At 40.7% G+C, this 23,419-nt stretch overlaps 1 protein-coding gene across 1 annotated transcript in view; it reads left to right on the forward strand.

Moving 5' to 3' along the window:
• The window catches only part of Mctp2 (multiple C2 and transmembrane domain containing 2), a 227,462-nt gene that overhangs the window by 198,146 nt on the left and 5,897 nt on the right, over nt 1-23,419 (forward strand). Inside the window, 3 exon segments of the mRNA XM_032893415.1 lie at nt 1,050-1,159; nt 15,772-15,881; nt 22,782-22,879. Coding sequence (XP_032749306.1) covers nt 1,050-1,159; nt 15,772-15,881; nt 22,782-22,879 — 318 coding nt within the window.

Below are 23,419 nucleotides of genomic sequence, written 5' to 3' on the forward strand. Positions count from 1 at the left end.
CAGTAAAATGTATTGAAGATCTTCTATACACCACTTAGAGAGGTAACATTCTTAGACAATGGATACTGAGGACATGTATAGCACTTCAAGCTCATAAACAAATCACATAATCCAGTGCCAGATCTGCTTGCTGGCTGTGTGACACATAGGTCTCTACGGTCCTGTTGCCTATGGCATGTCTTTGATGCTTGCTTTGGTTCTGATATAGTTGCCACCGCTTGGCTGAAGTTTTGCTGGTGTCTTCAGTCTATTGGGAACATGATTACAATGTAACAGTTTCAGCAAACCATTGAACTGAGAATGGGATCCCCTTTACAGAAAGGGTTGAGGGAGCTGAAGGGGCTTGCAACCCTTAAGAACAACAATACCAACCAACCAAAGCTCCTAGGGACTAAACCACATCCAAACACATGGACAGACCCTTGGCCCATATGGCTCCAGCTGCATATGTAGCAGAGGATGGCCTTTTTGGGCACCAATGGGAGGAGAAGCCCTTGGTTCTACCAAGGCTGGACCCCCAGTGGTAGGGAATGTGGGGTGTGTGTGTAAGGGGGGTTGGGCAGGGGGAACACCTCCATAGAAGAAGGGGTGGGGGATGGAATAGGGGCTTATGGCCAGGAAACTGAGAAAGGAAATTAACATTTGAAATGTAAATAAAAAATATCCAGTTAAAAAAAAGGAAGTCACAGTACTTGGAAAGGTATTGTTTTTACTCCAGAGTGACCTGTTCTTACTGTGGTGCATACCTGCAGCACTGTCATAGAAGAAGGAAAAAGTGTGCTTTAGGCAACCAGAGGAGAGCGGAAAACAGCTGGACTCGCTGGTGGGGTTATAGTGTACTCTGCAGGGACCTGAAGTTTCTCAACCCAAGGACCTCCTGTTATCACTTTTAGATCCTAAGATTCTGACTGGAACCGCACCAACCAAAACAGTAAACTGGCATTCATATCTTGGAGCCAATAAACATGTGTGGAAATGTGGTTGTTGCCTTGAATTAACTTTTTGTTTTCTAACTAGCTAATACAAATTTTGCCTTTTGTGTTTTCTAGGAGTCTGAGAAAAAGGGAATAATTGAGAGAATCTATATGGTTCAGGATATTGTTTCCACTGTCCAGAACATCTTGGAGGAAGTCGCTTCTTTTGGAGAAAGGATTAAGAAGTAAGTCCTTCCCACATTCAGTGGTTTATAAACTGGACCTGGTTCCCACAGGATGGTGGGGGAAGAGGATTCTAGCATCCTCTAAGCGATGAAGAAAGCATTGGAATTACTCAAACTGGGGTTTGGTTCATCTGCCTTGCCCTTTGCGCTTGTCACCATGGCAGAGGTGGGGAACTTCAGAACTGGGATGACAATATGGTTCTGTTTACATGACTTTCTTTTCACTGTTATTGAAAATAAATTCTTGACTGAGCAGTGGTGGCCTACTGGTGGCTTTAATCTCAGCAGAGTGAGGAGGTCTATGAGTTTGAGGCTACAGAGTTCCAGGACAGCCAGGGCTATATGGAGAAACTCTGTCTGGAAAAACAAGACAGAATGAAAAGATTCCTTTCTTACATAATAAATGCTGATTATGCTTTCTCCTCCCTCCACTCTCTCCACTTCCTCCCCACCTCCTCTTCCACCCAGATCAGCTCCTTTTCTGTCTGCCCTTAGAGAGGAACAGGCTTCTGAGAGAGAACAACCAAACATGACAAAATAAAATACAGTAAGATAAAACAAAAACCTTTACATTGAAGTTGCACAGAAAAACAAAACAGAACAACAACAACAACAACAACAACAACAAAAACAACAACAACAACAACAAAAACAGAGTCCAAGAGAAGACCCAAGAGTCAGACCCACTCATTTGCTCTCAGGAATCATACGAGAACATTAACCTGAAAACCATCCTACACATGCAGCGGACCTGGTGCAGACTCATGCAGATCCTGTGCATGCTGACTCGGTCTCTGTGAGCATATCTATTAATCATGCCCTTTTCCCTTTGAAAAATATTTTGGTTTTAGTGAAAAGCCCCTTGATTGACTCAGTGATCAGAGGGGAGCAAATGTGATCCAAGGGTTCTTTAAATCTGAACCCCAGAATCCAGCAAATCACTAGAATTTTCTTATTTCTCCATAATTGGTACACAACTAAGGGTATGTTAGCTAGAGGGACATGAAGTGATTTCACCATCTCCAAGGATATCTTAGGAACATTTTTTTTTTTCATTTTGGTTTTTCAAGACAGAGTTTCCAAGTGTAGCCCTGGCTGTCCTTGAACTCACTCTGTAGTCCAGGCTACCCTCAAACTCAGACATCCACCTTTCTTTGGCTCCCTAGTTCTGAAATCAAAGGTGTGCACTACCACTGCACATGAGGACTTTCCTCATTCTACAGGGTACACCGTTCATCCTACTAGGCCCTGTGAACTCTGACAGAATTATTCTGTTGTTTACTGTTATGTAAATGAGCAGGTATGCTATGTGCCCAATACAAATGTCTTTACAAAGGAAAGAAAAATCAAATGAACAAAAACAAATCTGAACAAACAAAAAGGCCGGATGCATTTTTCTCAAACCTAGCCCTTTATGTGCTACCATGTACTTTTAGCTCACTTTTTAAATGGGGGCTTACGGTCTTATGTTATGCCGTATTAATGTGTACAAGAGCGTCTTTATCTGGTATGATGTGAGTTTTAAACTGTTTTTGTTGGGTTTATAAAAAAGTTTATCCTTTCTTTAATCCAAAATTGTACCAACCCTGTTCTGTAGGTTAATGCTTATCTCATTGGTCATGTCTGTATTTTTTTTCTTCTAATTACCTAAAGAAGATTCTAGTTTTGAAAATGTAGAAGCAAAGAAATTACAACTCACGTTAAAAGCCCAGTTGAGATTCCTACATAGAAAGACAGGTAAACCTCCAGGGATAGCTAACATCAGGGAGCATACACCCATGTCTTCTGTGACTTCTATTGGTTTTCAGTTGGAAGTCCAAAGGCATCGCCACCAAATAGCCTTTTATTATGACTATTGTGGTTTTGGTTGTTGTTGCTTTGTACAGACATTGTCTCTCTGTAGCTTAGGTTAACTTGAAACTTATTATGTACCTAAGCTGTTGAGGCAGGACTATGTAGCCCAGGTTGGCTCATGATAGTTCTCCTGCTTCAGCCTACTGAGTGGGGGCAGAGGGTTTACAGGCACAAACCATGCACCTAGCTGAATGCATGTTTGATTACAACCAAATCAAAAACAACTTTCAGGGGCTAGGGAAAGGGCTCAGTGGTTTAGAGCACGTGCAGTTCATCTAGAGGACCCAGGTTCAATTCCCCAGGACCCACATTAAGTAGCTAACAATTGCTTTTAATTTCAGGAGATCTGATAAGTCTGGCCTTACTGGACCACCTTCCTACATTCACACATACCTATCACCAGATACACACAAGCCCACCACATGCACACATATTTCAGAACTGAAAAATTCAAACACACAGATTTAAATTTATAGAACATATTTTCCTTCTTAATATGTTAAAAGGAAATAATTAGAGAGTGAGGATTTTTGCTGACAAATGTTAACACCTTATCTGATTTAATTTTCCGTGCCTTCACATAATGAACAAATCATTCCTTCGGTTAGCTTTGCCAAAATTTAACAGAAGCAATTGGAAGAGGAACATGCGACGAGGAGAGTAGTTAGTTCTTTATTAGCTTATTTTGCAGAGTGTGATAGTGGGCTCACACTGATTGTGGTAAGAGTAGCATTGGCCAGTGACATGCTGTCCAGTCACAGTGCTAAGCCATTCATATAGTGAAGGTTTTGTGGTTTCACCCAGTGTTGAACAGAGCATCTCCTAGCAGAACGTGGTAAGGATTTTTAGTATAACTTAAGATGCTAAAGGCCTGATTAAGGATGCAGACCAAGGTCACAGTCAATAAGCCTCAGGGCTTGGATTTGAACCTGTGTCCTTTACTGTTAGACTATAATAGTATTACTCTCCAAGAATCTATTTTTTTCCCAGTAAAGAAGAAATACTGTAAGAGGAAAACAACTAGATAACTTTAGTACATAAAAGCCACCAGGTAGGATGCTAGGGGAAGCTGGCTGAGTGCAAGATGTGGCTTAAAAGAGAGGGAACTAGAAGGCAAGACTGGACTACTTCTAAGCAGTTCTAAGAATGGGAGAGGATAGTTTGGCAAATGGTGGATGAGGGCACAGCAGATGGGTACCCTTCACATAGACTCAAATCGAAACACTGTAGAAGGTACAAGGGGGTAGGGAAGCAGCATGTCCATGGGATAGGGAGAAAAATGATGATGTTTTGAGATTGGGGGTAGGGGTACATTACAAAAAAAGCCTTAAAGAGACAGAGAAAAAAATCAATGAAAGAAAAGGAGTGAAGAATGTGCTGGGGCCAGGAGGATAAGAGGATGTGGAGTGGGGGCAAAGCCGAGGAAGGAAGATGCTGTGTGGTACAACTGTCTGCATTCTCGGACATCTCTGAAACACAAATGTAGCCGTTGTGTAGCTGATAATGACAAGGAAATGTGTGTGAGGAGCGAAGAGGGTGGCGTGATTTAAACAGGCTCCATCTCTACAGTGCTTTTGATGGGCAGCTGTGCCCAGCACAGCTGTGGTGGCCATGCCCGGAACGTGTTTACAGGCCATGAACAGAGCACTGTTCTGTCCAGCTGCAACACAGGAAGGCTAATGGGATGGACTCCTATTAATTCCTTGCCTCTTCATTATTACAGTGACCTTAAACTCCCTGCCGGGCATTCAAGGGGGATGTCATTTGTCACACTCTTGGAATTCTGTTGTAATTCTGTGCTTCCAAACCAGGAGAACTTCTAGCCAGCTTTTGACAACATGGAACATTTTACATGAAACTCTTCGAGTAATTGTCACCACTGCTGTGTGTACAGGGAAGAAGCAGGATTTTGTCTTTCCTATTTATCTTCTCTGATCACTTGTTATAACATATCCAAATTTCAAATACATGTACGTATCACATTGAGAATTTTAGTCAGTGTTGAACTCTCCTGGAGAGTAGGTCAAATGTTCCTGAGGTACATGTGTTTGAATGTCTCTTTATGGAATGATCATGCCAACCCTGTGTCTTTGGGTATCTAGGTAAAGCTTCAAGGAGGAGTTGGTGAGATGAAGAGGTTCTAGGAAGGTAGAGATTCACTGATTTGGATGATCTAGAGTGTGCAAGGCCCAGCTGTATAAAGTAGGACTCTTCTCAATAGGAAGTGGTGTTAGGAATGCAAGGGAAGTGCAGTTAGAATCACAGGGAATCCACTGGGATGACAGCGGCACATTTTGTGCATTTACCCTGAGAGGAGAATGTTAAATGGAACAGATTAAAGAACAAATGCCCAGGAGAGTATTAGCAAGCTAGCATATGAACAATATACATACTAAATGAGGCCATCTTGTTGGATATGCCATAGAGAAGAATCTATAGGAATGGGTGGCCAGTAGCTTGTGTTTCTAAGAGAGCAGGCATCTGAGGGTTTCATTTGTCCCAGCCTGAGAAAAAAAGTAACCATTGAATTGTTATGTTAGAATCCCAACACAGTATGGGAATGCACTCATGTTATTGGATGCTGCCCTAATTATTTTTGCTAAGTGCCTTAAAATTCCCAAAGCAATAGTCTCACATGGTGATAAGCTCATCTGCATAAAGAAGGACTCCTCCTAGCAGAAGATGGCTTTGTTGTTCACCAATGGGAGGAGAAGCTCTTGGTCCTGCCAAGGTTCGAACCCATCAGTATAGGGAAATGTCAGGGCGGGAAGGTGGGAAGGGGTGGGTGGATGCATGGGGAAACACCAACACCGTCATAGAGGAAGGGGGAGGAGGGATGGGATAGGGGGTTTATGGATGGGAAACCAGGGAAAGGGATAACATTTGAAATGTAAATAAAAAATATTCAATAAAAATTAAAAAAAAAAAAAAAGAATTTAGGTCATTTCTCCCCCATGATTAGAATTTTCCCAACTCAGGAAAACTACTAAAGTCGATGAAAATATTTCCTTAATTATTTGATTTCAAGAAGGAAAAGCTGTGATTGCCCAAAGTTGTTCAACCTTGGATGTGCTGTAGAAGACTCCCCCTAGAATTCTGGCCTTTGGCATGCGTACAAGTGTTAGCGTACATGAATGGATGCCGCCCTCCATCTTTCCAAGCATCTTGTTCTCCATGTTAGGTTTTTCCACTCAATTGTGTAGGAGATTGAGTCTCAAAACTCTTGATTTGTTGGTCATTACTTTTAATTACATTTTTAAAAAGAGTTTAATTTCCACCTGTTCCTTACTGGTGTTCAAAAATAAAATACATATTTCTCCTTTATTTCTTATTGACCGTCATAGGTTTTGTTACTGCAGCTCTTTTTTTTTTTAATTAATTTATTTAATCCTGATTTACATCCTATTACAGCCCCCTTCTCCTCCAAAGGCTCCAGTCCCATAGCCTTTGCCCCTCCCCCTCCTCTTCTCCTCTGAGTAAGGGGAGGCCCCCTGGGTTACAGCCCACTCTGGCACACCAAGCCACTTTACTGCAATTCTTACATGAGGAGGATTTTGGAATATTCTGTTAGATCTTCCTGTCATTTAAGAGACATTTTCAGCCTTTATCACAGCCCCTGTGCGTTTTAGTAGGGTTTGCGGCTTTGGTCATGGAGAGAAAACAACACAGCCAAACTTGGTTAAAGACAACTTCTGCTCACTCCATCTCAAGAGTGAGAAGCTCCCAGCAGGGCACCGCTAGGGAAGATGTCAGCTATAGGTTGTTTTAGAACAGTTTTTTTTATTTGTTTGTTTGTTTGGGTTTTTTTTTTTTTTTTTTTTGAGATTTACCAGGGTTCCTTTGGTGCCTCATTATTGCTCAGTTTTATCCACACACCTAGGTTGAGTTTGTCAAACACTTTCTATGTATTCATGAGAATGATCCACGTACCCACTCCTTCCGTCCCGCTAATTTACAGAAGTGCTATGGTTGACTTGTGGATGGGATGCCAAGTTCACCACCCTGGAATGAACTCTCTGTACTCTGTGATACACAGTGCCTTCATGTACTGGTTGAGCCTCTTTATTGCTGGACTTTGATGTATACACATGCCTAGGATTTCGTACCTATGAATACTGTGGCCAGTTAATTTTCTCTTCTTCAAAATCCCTCACAAATAGAAGAGTGCAATTGGGTTCCATCTCCTTTATTCTGGGAAAGGTTGGGATGGACGTAGAGACTTGTCATTTCCTGTCATATCTGAGAGAACTTGTGAGGGAGGCATCTGGGAGCATAGTTTTTTCTTAAGGTTTTTAATAAAACATCTCTTATTCATATATTTATGCACATATATAGTAAGTCATACTATTTTCCTTTAATTTATGTTTCTATAGACTATAACCTTTCTATAACATGTTTGTGTGAAGTATAACTACTAGAAGTTGCCATAGTTTGAATGATCTACTTTTCTCTCTCTCTCTCTCTCTCTCTCTCTCTCTCTCTCTCTCTCTCTCTCTCTCTCTCTCTCTCTCTCTGTGTGTGTGTGTTCCTAAATATGTGTGATGTTTACATATTGTAGGAGGGTAGTCAAATGTGGAGGACAGAGCAGAATGCCCAATGTCTTTCTCTATGGATCAGTGCCTTGTTGTCTTGAACAGGGTCGGCCACTGAACTGGAAGCTTGCCCTTTCTGCTAGGCTGGTCAGCCAGCAAGCTCTGGGGAATCTGCCTGTCTTCTCTCAGTTCTGGGGTTACAGGGGCATGCAGCCAGGCCTGACTGACATGGTGCTAGGATTTGAACTCAGATCCTTCTGTGGCACAGCAAGCCCTTTACCTGCTGAGACACCTCAGTCCTGCTGTTGTATGTTTTGACATGTTACTAAGATCTGCAGCATCACCTTCCATGATATGTGAGAGTTGTTTTTCCTTATTTTCTTCCTTAACAAATATCTATCACTTACATTAGACTTTAGAAGGAGCACATGTTCGCCTTCATGAGTCTGCTTTGCCTTCATAAATCTGCTTCCTATTTCTCTTTCCTTGGCTACTTTTCCTCATCGATTTCAATGCTCTTCCTTTATTATTATTTTCTGCCTCTGGGTAATGACATCACTCACTTTCTATCTTTCTTGTTGATGTAAAGATCGGCTGACTCTTCTACACTTTCTGGTAAGCAGAGCTTTAAGGCCATGACAGACATTTTGGACAGTAAAAACAATCTTTTGCATCTAGCTAAAGCCATTTTCTGAGTTTTTATTTTGATTTCTTCCTTGGACAAGAAGAGCGTTGCTTCATTTAGGTTACTATGGAAATTTTCTGTACATCATTTTGTTTCTAGATTGCCATTACATTCCCCTATGTTCAGAAAATATTGGCCTAACAGTAACTTATTGCTGTATTTTTCCATGTTCTTATTAAAGAGATCATTGGGTGTATTATACTATGTATATTTCCTAAGTTCAAATTACTGTGATGATATCTTGTGTGTGCACTGAACTTTGTTTTGATGGGTTTGTTCTGATAGTTACTTAGGGATCTTTTAAAATAGTCCACTATGATCAAGAACTATTTCTCCTTGAATTTTGTTGGCTTTGGCTTTCTATACTCTTGTTGCTGGTTTTTTCTTAAACGTTTTATTGATTCTTTGTGAGTTTCACATCATGTAACCCAATCCCACTCATCTCCCTGTCTCTTTGTATCTGCCCTCTGCCCTTGAAACCTCCCAGGCAAAAGAAAATAAAAAGCAAAAACAAAACACATCTCAGCATGGCGGCTGCAGTGAGTCACTCTGTGTCAGAGTGTACCCTTTTGTCCTCGTAGCTTTACTTGCAAATATTTGTTGCAATGAGTCATTGATCTGGTTCAAGGCCTCTGGTTTCTGCTGCACCATCCATAATGGATCCTCACTGGAACTATACTAGGATATCCTGTGTCATGGAGATCCTGCAGCATTGGATCAATAGCACAAGTCCTTTTACATGCTCCAGCAGTTCATAAATGAGGTAGATGTTGAGGTGGGCCAACTCAAAGCCCTGACTCCAGGCATGGGTTGTATAGGTGAGCTGGTCAGCCCACCAGTTCTGCAACACCCACCCCAGCTAGCTCACCCAGTGGTTACAGAACGCTCTCCAGCTCTCATGGTCCGGAGACGTGCAGAACCTGCTCTTCTGAGTGCAGCAGCTGGTGAAAGATGGGGTCGTCTTTCCAGAACACTGCAGCCAGTGAGGGGCAGGGCCTGCTCTGCACAACTCTTGGACATCAAGTGGTCCCAGGCAGTGAACCAGACCAGGGAAGTCTGCATGGTTTTTAGTGGTGATATGAGCCACGGGCATTGACACAGACCCCTGCAGCTGCATGGCAGTGAACCCAGACGTGACCCCCAGTGGCAGCATGGGCTGGGATTGCATCATGGCCTTAGGTGGGAGGGCAGGGTACTCACAACAGGTTCTTTGTCTCCATCCTCACAGCCCCCGTGCCACCTCTCTTCGAAATGCTCAAACCGTTTTGCTTTGCTTTCTCTCCATCTGTCTCCCACATACTTGAACATTGTAGTAGCTCCCGTGGCTGGCAGGCTCTGGGTGTCCTCAGCTCACTGGTGTTTCTGCTGCTGTGTGGCATGGAACAGGCAGGACTCTGGATGTTTTTGTTGTTTCTGCATATTAAAATAGTTTTTATGAATTATTTTATTAATCATTAAGGATATAATCTATTTACTACTTTAAGAGATGTTACTCTCTTGTTGAATATAGCTATGTGATCTTCCCTTTGGTAGTTTCAAGATCCATGTTCACCTATTAACATTCCTGGCATTTTTTTTTCTAATCACTCTCATGCATCTAACATTTGCTATCTCTCCATCATACCATGTACTTGATTCAAATTTCATGTGATTACTTGTCAGTTTAGATGTCTACGTCAAGTACCCAATTCCTTCTTAATAGTTTTATGAGTAGGTGTTTTAAAGGCTTCTTATTTGTTCAGGGCTTTCCCATATTAAACATGGTTGTATAGCATGTCAAGTTGGTCTCAACACATGAAACCTTCCATCTCAGAATTTGTTTTCTGCTCTACCTAGAGGTGCTTAGTTATGAAGCCCCTTGGTGAGAGATGTGAGCAGCTATTCTTTGGATTGCTATGTTGGGGACACTCAGATATCTGGAATGGTAATGTTTACTGCTGGAGGAGATTCTACCGTGGCTCACCTTGGTCAGCTACCACCTGGTGGTTCATGATTCATGATTTTTGTTTGTTTGTTTATTTTCCCTTAAATGTTGCTTTCAAAGCATTTTAATCTGTACTGGTAACCTAACCTTGGATTAAAGTCCTGTCTCCCTGGACCTCAGGTCCGGACAGTGTTTGTCTACTCCTTCCTATCAATTTCTATAGGTTTTCTCTCTGTTCTTTCTTCTTTCATTCATTCTATATTCATATTCTATATTCATATTCTATATTCATTCTATACTATAGTATTAGCCATACTGTAAATACATAGACATATGCTTTCCCCCATGGTTTTCTATTAAGTTCTTGATTTAGGGATGCCCTGAGCCATTTGTTTTGTCTCCCCCACAGGTAACATTAAACAATCTATAAATCAAAATCCCATTTTTTGTTTAAAATAATTTTTGGTAGAATTATTACTTTAAAATTGAGTTAATTTCTAGAATTCTTATATTAATTTTAATTTTTGCCACTACATTATTTTCTTATTTTCATGTTAGCTGAGTGGTGGACTAGTTTCTTTCCAAAACATATTTTTCCTCAAACCATTTGTCTAGAACTTTACTCTTTTCCCCCTCCTGGTCCACCCTCCAACATCCCATTCCTCCTTCCTCTTACCCCACCATCCCTGTCTCCAAGAGAATGTCGCCCCCAGACCCCCAGACCTCCCCACTCCCTGGGACTCAAGTCACTCAGAACTTTATTCTTTCAAGAGAATATATTATTGCTAGAAAGGGAACTGTGATTTATATCTCTTCCTAAAAAATAAATTCATATTTAATACATTTTATTATATTCTGACTACTCTCTGATATAATTAGATTTCTTCTCATATTTATGTTATGTTTGCAATGTAACAAAGCAATACAAACAGCTAAAATGTGTTAAGTAATTGCCAAGCCCTGTGAGGTTTTAAATGCCTTGTATTCATTAATTCATTGGCTAGCATTGCGTATTCCTGTAAGGTAGATGTAGTTTATCAGTTTTGCATCTGTAAAATGGGAATGACACAGAGGGAAGCTGGCTACATTATCTATGGTTTCACTGTTGGCTAGACAGTGTCACAATGGGAAAGGTTTTCATCATACAGTCCTAACAATTAATCTATGAAGGTCAAAGGGTCATACCTAACTGAGGATGGAGATGTGTGTGTGTGTGTGTGTGTGTGTGTGTGTGTGTGTGTGTGTATGTACATGTATATATATGTGTGCATGGTGTGGTCTGCTCACTTTTTTCTTCATTAAAATGTATACAAAATCACAGTTTAACATTCACATTAACTTGATTTTATTCCATTATAAGAATCAAGCATGCCCAGTGAAAGTCTCTTATTGCACCCCATGCCTCCTTTCTAAACTCTATTAGTTGTATCCACCATTAACCGTCAGCATATATCCTTCCAGACATTCACTGCAGTATAGAAATCTATTCCTACAGTTTTTTCACATGGGTAAATTCAGTAATAATTATATGTATACAGTGAGTGATGTCTGTATTTTGATGTTTTTACTAACTTTGAATTTCCATGCTTGGGGTGTGCTATGTGTGAGTGGTCTTTGTGTAGTGTCATTGATTTCTAAATATATTTGGTATTGCAGAGTCTAAATAGAATTCAAGTTTTTGTTTTTGTTTTGTTGTTTCTTGTGTTGTTTCTTAGGTTAGACATTTTCTTGAAAGATTTCTGCATGACTAATAGGTGATTTTCTAAAATGTAAGTGCTGTGAGTCATTCTTTGGTAGTCATTCACGTAGCCTCTGTGACCTTGGGTAAGGACTGCTCTTTGATTCCTTTCTGCTCTGTGCAGCGTCACGTGTGGAACAGAGACAACAGGGGCAAGCATAAGGCAGGAAGAGTTTGATGCCAGCTTGGAATATATGTTGAGTATCAGGCCATTATGAAACTGAATTGTATTGCAGAGATCAAAACAAAGATAAGAGCAGGATGCCTTGCCAAATATACAAACTGACAAGAAAAACAAGGACAAACTTCATAATGAAAATGTATATTTTTATTTAAAAAATTATAAGTAGGCTAAAATTAAGATACCATATAACTAGCTAGCAAAATATAAATTCTTGCTTATCTTCTTTAATTCTAGAACTATCTATAATATACATACTATTACTACTACTGTTTCACTGAGAGGATATTATATTTCAGATTTATTAGATCAGTTCCCACAATTACCCAATATTAGAGTTGGACTAAAGCCCAATCCACTTAGCTTACAACTCAAGTGTTCTTACATGTTTATAAACTGACTCCAGGCAAGGAAAAAAAGGTAATGTTGAATATAAGGTAGTCAACAGGCATGCCCAAACCTACAAAAATTTGGCTTTAAAGCTCTTGTCTCAGCTCAGTGTCCCATTTCTGTTTCTAGGAGTGCTTTTTCATTCTTTAATTACATTTTTATTTTTTGAGACTATAACTATATCATTTCCTCTTCCATTTCCTTCCTCCAAAACTTCCATATACCCACTCCTTCCTCTCTTTCCAATTCATGGCCTCCTTTTTCATTAATCATATGGATTCATGAATACATATATTCCTACATTCAACCTACTCAATTCATACAATGTTACTTATGTGCCTATGTATTCAGGGTTGGACATTTGGTATTGGATAACCAGTTGGTGTATTCTTTTCTAGGGAAGACTTTCTTACTGTCTGTTCCTTAATTACCTGTAGTTCTTTACATAGGCTGAGACCTCATGGGCATTCCCTCATCCACATTAGCATGTCTGTTGTTGTTTCCCTTCTTCTCATGTTTAGCAGCCATGCTGGTAAGACTTTGTTAGTAAAGCTCTGACATAACTAGGAAACACTGTTTCAATGGCAAACTCCCAGTTCCTCTGGCTCTTAAACTCTTTCTGCTCTCTCATTCACAATGTTTCCCGAGCTTAAACATGAGTGTTTTCTAGATGTATCCATTTGGCTTCACAACTCTGAAATTTGATTGACTATAGTTTTCTGTAATGGTCTTGTTCTAATGCTGTAAAGTGAAGGTTCTTGATGAGGGGTAAAGTCTACACTGGTATATGAAGATTTGAAGCTAGGAACTTCCAATGGAGAAGATCTATTGACTGTCCTACTGAGCCAACACTATTTCAATTCCATGCTAAACTTAGGAGCGAAAATTTGCCCCTCTCCACCTGGTGGTTTCCTGGATTTCCTTCTAACCTACATATGTTTTTCTCTTAAACTCTAGTAAAATTGTCCTTTAAGATTCTCCAAAAGCTTTACAAATTTTCTTAATAGGAAAGAACTTAAATGCATACTATACTATACTATACTATACTATACTATACTATACTATACTATACTATACCATACCATACCATACCATACTATACTAAATACTATACCTCTCAATGGATAAAGATTTTAATAATGTTGATAATAGTCTGAAAGAGAGGGTGAGCTACTTGAAGTGGCATCATGGTTATTTATTTATGGTCTGTGAATATGGTACACAGTGTGTGTTTGCTTGGTGTATTGTAGGTACATGTGTAGTATTGGTGCATGAAATGTGTGGGCTGATCATCCAATGAAATCCTGGGAACTAGTCTTCAGTCACTCCCCAGTGTGCTTACAGGGCATATAGCCATGCCCGTTTTTTCTCCTTCTCTTTCTTTTCCTTCTCCTCTTCTTCTCCTTTCCCTCCTCCTTCCCTGTTCTTCTTCCTTCTCTTCCTCTTTCTCCTCTGCTTTATCTTTCTCCTTCTTCTTGTCCTCTTCTTCCTCCTTCTCTTCTTCTAATGTTGTGTTGCAAGTCTGAACTCAGGTCTGTGTGTTTGCACAGGAAGTGGATTGGACAGCATACTGGGCCATATCCCCAACCCTGAATATTGATGATTTACACAATTGATCTCAGCTTGTTTGTCTGTAAAACATGGCTAGTACCTAAATGACAGAATTATTAAGAGTGCTGCAATCCAAACACATGAACATAATATACAACACTTAATGCCCAAAAGGTAGTATATTTTCCTTCCTCTGAAATAACCCACTATTTTTCCTCATTTGGTCCAGGCATACTAGAAGAAAACAAAACAAAACAAAAAACAAACAAACAAAATGGTCTCTATATTCCTAGTACAAGTCAATGCATCAACAAATCATTGATACGTGAAGGTGAAGCCACTGATGGGGGACAGTCTAAGAACAGCTGACTGCTCTGGGAACAGGCAGATTCCCAGGACTGTGCAGGGGTGCTCCCTTTGTACCCACTTCTATTGCCCAGGTTCTAGTGCCCCATTTGCACACAAAAGTGAAAAAGTAAGAAATAATAATAATAATCTTCAGTTTTTTCACATTTTCTAGCTAGTATATGTTCACTGAGAGAGAAACATTTCTATTGAAATGATTTACCAGGTGCTAGGTTTTCAAGAGATGTAGGCACCCAGTCGTTACAGCAGCATGGCCATTTTTTTTCTCCATCTTTATTAAATTGGTTATTTCTTATTTACATTTCAATTGTTATTCCCTTTCCCAGTTTCCAGGTCAACATCCCCCCTCCCCCTCCCCCTCCCCCTCTCCCTCTTCTTCCCTATGGGTGTTCTCCTCTCCATCTGCCCCCCATTACCTCCCTCCCCCCAACAATCCCATTCACTGGGGGTTCAGCCTTGACAGGTCCAAGGGCTTTCCCTTCCACTGGTGCCCGTACTAGGCTATCCATTGCTACCTATGCAGTTGGAGCCCAGTGTCAGTCCATGTATAGTCTTTGAGTAGTGGCTTAGTCCCTGGAAGCTCTGGTTGGTTGGCATTGTTGTTCATATGGGGTCTCAAGCCCTTCAAGCTCTTTCAGTCTTTTCTCTGAATCCTTCAACGGGGGTCCCGTTCTCAGTCCAGTGGTTTGCTGCTGGCATTCACCTATATATTTGCCATATTCTGGCTGTGTCTCTCAGGAGAGATCTACCTCCAGTTCCTGTCAGCCTGCACTTCTTTGCTTCATCCATCCTATCTAGTTTGGTGGCTGTATATGTATGGGCCACATGTGGGGCAGGCTCTGAATGGGCGTTCTTTCAGTCTCTGTTCTAAGCTTTGCCTCCCTATCCCCTCCCAAGGGTATTCTTGTTCCCCTTTTAAAGAAGGAGTGAAGCATTCACATTTTGGTCATCCTTCTTGAGTTTCCTGTGGTCTGTGCATCTAGGGTAATTCGAGCATTTGGGCTAATATCCACTTATCAATGAGTACATACCAGCATGGCCATTTTTAATCATAGTGCACTACCTAAAGTGTTTTGTTAGGGACTGTCATTTGAGAAAGGCAGTGTTACTGATTTTCTGACAAGTTATGCTAACTGGATCTTCTGATTGTCTTCTCATTAATATTTCTCAGGTGCCCTGTCAAATATGCAGTCAATTTGGCACAATTTTATCTTCAATTTTTATTTTTAGAGATTGATACAAATATATTTTATATATTTGTATATATATAATATACATATATATCATACTTTAAAGAAAGTAAACCTTGTAAATTGACCTAATTTTGTAACTAACTATGAACCATATGTGTTATGATAACTTTAACTGACACTGGTGTGGTTTGTCCACAGCACATTTAATTGGACAGTGCCCTTCCTTTCGCTGCTGGCCTGTTTGATTCTGGCCATAGCCACGGTCGTTTTGTATTTCATTCCTCTACGGTATATCATTCTACTCTGGGGTAAGTCTGACACAGTTCTTTTGCTAGTAGGCAGTTCCAGGTAAGAACAAATTACTTATTTTTAAAGTACAACCATAAACTTTAAGTGCGCTCCTGTTACCAATTAAACATGAGATTAAGGAAAACCTTTGGGGAATGAAAACTTCCAGGACCTTTCGGCAAAGGCCAGTTTCATGAGGTCTCAACATGGATATTTATAAGCCCTGTGCAGAATCACAATCAAATGAAACTGTGATCAGACTTACCATTTCCCTTTAGGCTTTCCTGGTCGTAAATCCATTTGAATAATATATGGCTGTGGACTAGTAACTTTCCGGAAACACCGTGGTTCAGATGGTGGGCAAACACCTGCATCTTGCCCTTTATATACAGTCAAAGTGAGTCTGGCCACTCTGCCTTACTGCTTCTGACTCGCCATCTCAACTACAGGAAAGAAATGAGCTAACCTCATAGTTAAATCCAGAAGCAGTGGGGTGAAGGATGGATATCTATGATTACCTAAGTAGTGGGTGAAGAAGAGAAAGCTATTGTTAACAGGGGACTTGGCATGCTTGCATAAAGTTCAGCCGCTTTTTAAAAAGGCAACAAGAAAGAGATCAACTTGACGTGTGTCATGCTACATTTCATATCCAAGCAAGGTACTGGACAAAATGGAAGCCTCAATGTGACTCTGGTGCTGGACAAAATGGAAGCCTCAATGTGACTCTGTATGTCTTTTTGACCTGACAAAAAGAGTGTACTAGGAGCAGACTAACCTCCTTGCTAGAGAAGCAAACAGCCTTTGTCTTATGACTGTTACTGAGTCTCACATGTTCATCATTTCGTGGGATCTTCTACATCAAGATATTCAGGAAAGCCCCAAAGATCAGAGACTGCCTGGATGCATTCTCCTGTAAGCAACAGCAGAGAACATGGAAATGAAGACAAAAGCCACAAATATTTCTGGACCCATCAAGAAAATCTGTGAAGATGGTGAGAGTGGAGAGGACCCTGCTGATTAAGAAGCCAAATTGGACATTAGGAAATGAGAGGAATTATTGGAGAAATGAAATGACTCAAGAATACACAACAGTGAGGAGTTTGGGAGGGTAACATGGTCATTCTCTGAGGTGTAATATTTGTTTGTTTGTTTGTTTGCTTGCTTGCTTATTTTTACATTAATTTATTCACTTTACATCCTGATCTCAGCATCCTCCCAGTACCCCTTGCCGCCGTCATAGCCCCTGTCACATCTCTGGATGGAGGTTCCTCTGGGTACCAACCCACCATGACACATCAAGTCACTGCAGGACTAGGTACATCCTCTTCAACTGAGGCCATACAAGGTAGTCCAGGATGAGAAACATGATTAACAGGCAGGCAACGGGGTCAGGGACAGCTCTTGTTTCAGTTGTTGGGGGATCTGCATGAAGACCAAGTTGCACATCTGGTATATATGTATGTATAGTGGGTTAAAGTTGAGCCCCGTTATGCTCTTTGGTTGGTAGTTCAGCCTCTGAGAGCCCTAAAGCATCCAGGTTAGTTGATTCTGTTGCCTTCCTGTGGAGTCCCTGTCCTCTTTGGGTTCCTCAATCCTTCCCCCAACTCTTCTGTAATACTCCTCGAGGTCCATTGAATGTTTAACTGTTCATCTCTTTCCATAGCTGCTGGGTAAAGCTTCTTAGAGAAAGAGAGAACAGTTATGCTAGGCTCTTGTCTGCAAGCATGACGGAGTATTGATAGTGTCAAAGACTGGCTCTTGCCCATGGAATGACTCTCGAGTTGGGCCAGCTATTGTTGGCCATTGCTTCAGTCTCTGCTCCATCTTTGTCCCTGTACTTCTTGTAGGCAGGACATATTTTGGGTGAAGATTTTGTGGGTGGGTTGGTGTCCTTATCTTTCCACTGGGAGCCCTGCTGGTGGAGGTGGCCACTTCAGGTTCCATATCCCCCAATGCCAGGAGTCTAAGCTAGAGTCACTCTTATAGACTCCCTGGATTCTCCCTGATCCCAGGGCTCTGGCATGACCTAGAGATACCTCCCTTCCCCACAGCTGCATATTGCTGTTTACTCTCTCCCAAGTTCTCTGTATTAGAGTTTCCTCCCTCCATCAACCTCTGATGACTGTATTATTTCCCCGTCTGAGGGAGATTCAAGCATCCTAGGAGTGTAATCTTAAAGAAAGTGTTCTCCATTGAAGCCAGTCAAAGGAAAAACATAATCTAATCCTTCAGGGAGTTCTGACTTAAAAATTAGGCATGACTGAGAATCAAGTATGAAGTTTGAAACACTGCTGAATTGTATAGATAAAATAATTTTACTCTTTCTTCATTTCTATAAGTATTTCTTTGTATTTCTTTTCAAATCCAATTTTTTTACATATTTAGCTTATAGATGTTATCTTCTAACCAGATGTGACTGATAATGATAGGCCTTTGACTACTATCTTATTTGTGCTGAGTTAAATGCCGTGGTCAGCTGTTAAACACTATGTATAGTTGATAATTCTCTGCATCCTTTCTTCCATGAAGAAGGTTGATAAAGTCTTCAAAAGATTGTTTTCATGAATCGTGTGAATATCTATATCTCTAAATGCTTAAGTCCCATATATAATGATGTATTATTTGCCTATAACCTGTTCATACTCTCCCTTGTATTTTAAAACATTCCTTGATTACTAATATATAAAACTATATAAGTGTATGGTAAATGATTGCAATATTCTATTTTTAAGGAATAACAAAGGAAAAATCAGCCAGGTTTCATGACAGGCATTGTTTTTCCTAATATTTTTGACCCCTGGCTTTCTAATACAAGGATCTGGGGTTCAAACATGGAGAAACTACATGGTTGTGTTTCTGATTGTCGATTTTCTCTTTTTTCTTTACTCAAATCACCAGGCTTCTGATTTTATAGTCTCATGTCTTAGAAGCTTTCTATATCTCTGGGCATCCACTTAACAAGAATATTTATCTACCTGTTCTTCAGCTCAGGGCTAATATTGTTAAAGAGTGTGGAGTTCATTTTGCTCTCATTGGCCCAAATAAATCCTTTCAATTTTTCATTCTGATTGCTTAGTTCTATGGTAGACAATTTTTGATAGCTTATGAATGAGTTTACTAATAAGTAATGGAGTTTAAGCCTTAGCTATCAATATGTGATAACATGCCTATATACAAAATAGGCATTGCGTCTTGGAATATATTCTGCAATTCTCCTATGAGCTACTATAAGGTGAGGTAGTTATTCATTAACATATGCTCAGAGAATACTCCTGCATGTCTTTTAAATATATCTCCCGTAGACCCACACCTTATCACATGGAAAAAGTTACATGTATATGCCTAAAATGTTGCTTGCTCCTTCTGACTTTGTTAAGGTTTATATGACTTATTTTAAAAGTTACCTGTTAACTTGCGTTGATTCCTAAACAAAATGTGTCATGAACAAATTGATGGCTTTAAATTTTTGCAAAAAAATAACCAAATTTACATGCACTAGATCTTGTGTATAGCAAATACTTTTGTAGAAGTAGTTCAAGCACAGAAATTATTTGAGATAAACCCATGAAAACAGCTTAAGTTCTGAACCCTCATGGGAAATACTGCTAGACTCAGAAAATTCACTGTGAGGTTTTGACAGGCGAAATGCCACCCCTTTACTCTTTGGCTCTGTGCTGTGTCCTGTAGGTATGTGGGTATAAACATATGTAAGGAGTACTTGAAAATATGAGCAATTGACTCTACCTGCTCATAACTGTGCTTCATAAAGTGACTTGGTGAGGCCCCATCACTTCTGTATTTTGGGAGAGTGACTGGGAATTTCCACAAAGGGGCAGTTATGAAGAAATTCTAAAATTGTCTTTAGGAGCCTTTCTCTTTGGGACTTTGCTGACTTGTATGACACATACATTTCTGAAGCCATTAGAGGACTTTGTTGGCCTGTATGATATATGTATTTTGAGAAGGCCATGCATTTTCCACCATTCAGTCCAGTCATTGCATAACTTTTTTCTTTTATGAGACGTTTCCCTTAACTCCTTTGATTTTTTTTCTTCATCATGGATGTTCTCATTAGTATTTCCCAGGTCTGGTCTCACACACTTCCATTTTTAGTAAAGTAGATAGAAACTCTCTGCTATATTTTTGAGCTTCCTGTAATGAGGAGCTATGAGCCATTCATCTTGTATTTCCATTGGAGAACATGATATCCATCACATGAAAGAAACTCAGCATTTGACAGGATAAGCACGGCTCCTCTGTCCTACACTCAAAGTGGACCTACACACTATGTACCCAAGTACTTACTAGGGAGTGCCATTCTATGCCATGTGGTTGTTATTGTGTTACACAAATGCAAGGAGCCACTCAATTCCTTCAAATGATTGTGTTTCCTACTGTAGGCTTTATCTCCATTAACTGATCTACATTCTGTATAGCCTGGGACCACTCAACAATGTCCTTACCAAATGTCATACCCCAAGAATTGCATCTCATTTGAAATTTTTTTTTCCTTCTTGGCTAACAGTATTTACAGCAGATACATCTCTGTCTATCATTTCTGTTTAAAAATGAAATCTAAAGTTAGGAGTCGTATTCACTGGATCAAGATACAACATCCATGTTCGGTTATGTGTTCCCGAAACTGTGTGTGATGCATGGGAGAACAAAGACCTTTCTTTTCCTGCACTACCTCCTTGTGTTATTGTCTAATTGACATCCACGGTGATGACTCCAGTTACTCTCTATTGTTGGGTAATTGCAGATTGTATAACATTTGCCTATATTACTCAACATGATTCTATAATTCTATAACCAATCCTGGAAACTACAGAGGGAATGTTTTTATTATGCGGATTTCATTGTCAAAAACCTTGGGCCCAGTAGGGTTAAGCCATGGGCCTGAAATCACATAGTTAATATGTTATGGACCTAGAATGGGAGCCCAGTAATGCTTACACCTTTGCTATTGCCCTATTTCCCTATAAAGTTGACCAAGGGTCTATGATGTCCTCTTTCTACTTGATGTCAAATAATAGATAACTTCGTAGAATATCTCAAATCATTGAACCTAAGGTACCTTAAAAATAAGCTATGCTTCTGAAGCATGCAAGCTGAATACCTTGTGATTTTTATCCCAAGTCTTTCAAACATAGTCAGTCTCACTGCATTGTGGACTCCTTCTGCCTTTATGGGTGCATCCGAGCTGCTGTGCAGGTTTGTAATCTCCTCAGGGACTAAGAATGCAGTGTTTTGATCGGCTGTGATATTATCCCTGCCTTGCTCTCCGTTGTAAAGGCTCCAGATGCGCACACTATATATAATTAACAATAGAAGATACATCTTTTCTCAATACGTCTTTGTCTCCCTTCATCACTTTGCCTTGTCTGTTTTCTTTTGCCAAAAAAGCCCATGCTACAATTAAATGTCTTTAGAATAACACAGTGAGAGTATTTTAGTTTAAAGGAACGCTGGGGGGACTTTTAGTTCCAAACACGAAGCTTGCTGTGGGGGTAGAGGGAAGAAAGGCAGAGTGCAGCTTTGACTTGAAGGCAAGGGGAGCACTACTGAGATCCTTCCCCAGCCCAACCACCAAGCCACCATTTACTCATGAACAATGGCTGCCTCCCATTTGCAAAGCAGATGTAAATCTGACCCCCCAAAGAAAGGACTGGAGGTTGTCATTGTGTCAGGTACAATGCCATGCAGGAAGTCTAGTCCTTAGATGAAAGCAAAGTCATATTTAATGAACAAAGGGAAACATCAAACCTTTTATGTGATGGGGACTGTTGAACTTGGCTTCTGAGTAGGAGCCATTCAGAGCACAGCTAAGCTGAGCATTCATTCAGCATCATTGGGACAGGCGGGCCTTAGATACCATCCTTGTTAAACAAGCACCCTGTGGCAAAACTTCAGAAGGCCACCTAGTCTTTCTGCTTCTAAAACTCAACATGAAAAAAAAAGGGTTGACATTTGGTGAAAAGACTGTAGCTTATGAGATCTGGATAAGGCAGAGCAACCCCAAGGAACAGAGTAGAAGACAAAAGAAGATTGGGAGAAATCTTCCTCGGTGGAGGAAACCATGTTCTGGGCCTGCCCAGGAGCTCCAGATGCACAGCCAAAGACTGACAGAAGCTGCAGGGTCACTTGGCATCTTGAACATTGAACCTCATTCTAATTACCACTGCTGCCTTTCTAAGTTAGCATGGACTCTGTTGCCTGGACAAACACGTGTGCCAGCGCTGCGGTCCACAAATGAAGTTAGTCACTGCAATAAGATAATTTTCCAATAATAACTTTTCACAGTTTCTGCCAGCAACGTGCAATCAACATGTCAAGTTCTGTTGTGCAGTGAGAGAAAAGGATCCTGTGAAACCGCAGAAAGGGAGAGCTACTGCTGCAGTTTCTTTCTACCCACCAAGACTCCCACCCTCCTCTCCCCACAGCCATGTTTGGTCCAGAGCATCCAAGCAGGGACTTGTTTTGACTAGTGGAGGCCTTTTCCCATCTGGGACATTGGTTTCCATAGCAGAGGAGGCTCTTAATCAGTGGTTACCAAAAGAACCAATCCGTTCCCCTGCTTCAGCGCATGTTTCTGCAGCTCTGCTACTGACATTGTAATGGGATTTTTCACAGCTGAAGAAGGCAGAGCCCTCTTTCCACAGCACGACCCTCCATCTTTTCAGGAAAAAGTTGCTGCGAATGATGCCACATGACAGCAACTTGTGCACAATTGGAAGAACAGTGATTGTTTTCACACAAATTTTTAGTTGTGAATATCTCTCCTCCCTCTCACTCAGGCATGTTTTCAAAGATAGATGGTGGACAGAGAGAGAGAGAGAGAGAGAGAGAGAGAAATGATAAATACAAAGAGATAGGTAGGTAGATATGGATGATAAACACATCATATTTTTGTTTTGCAGGCATAAATAAATTTACTAAGAAGCTTCGAAATCCTTATTCCATCGACAATAATGAGCTCCTGGACTTTCTCTCCAGGGTGCCCTCTGACATTCAGAAGGTATGTGATGATAGTTCACCACCCACGGGGGTACCAATACCGAGTTCTTGCCAGCCCTAGAGAACTGGAAGGGCACATGGCTGTGCTTGTGTGAGTAATTGAGATAAAGAATCAGAAAATCTCTAAAGAGTTCTTTCTGGGAGGCGGGGGACTAAAACTAGCCCTTCGTCCAAAGCACATAATGACTGAGAAAATTTATCCTGTAAAAGAGCTACTTAGGAATGGAGCTGGAACTCATACTGAGCAGTTCTGGGGCTGTGAAGTGGGTCCCGTTTTGATTACTTTCCTCCCTGAAGAGAGAGAGATGAGCTCAGAGGAGTTTCCTAGGCTGCGGAAAGGAGGGGCACTGCTTATTTTCTCAGTTCTCCAGACGGCAGGCATTTTAGGGAAGTAGGAGACAAGAGGATTATTCTTCTTATTCCTCCCTTGCCCCAATTATCTCCTCAGCCTCCTCTCTATCCTCTTTCCTCGAAAGACTTAGGAATGCCGAGGACAAAGCCTCCACTTTCTGTGATACACACAGAGGAAGAGGTGGTGGGA

Source organism: Rattus rattus, chromosome 2, assembly GCF_011064425.1.
Source record: "Rattus rattus isolate New Zealand chromosome 2, Rrattus_CSIRO_v1, whole genome shotgun sequence".
Taxonomy (NCBI): Eukaryota; Metazoa; Chordata; class Mammalia; order Rodentia; family Muridae; genus Rattus; species Rattus rattus.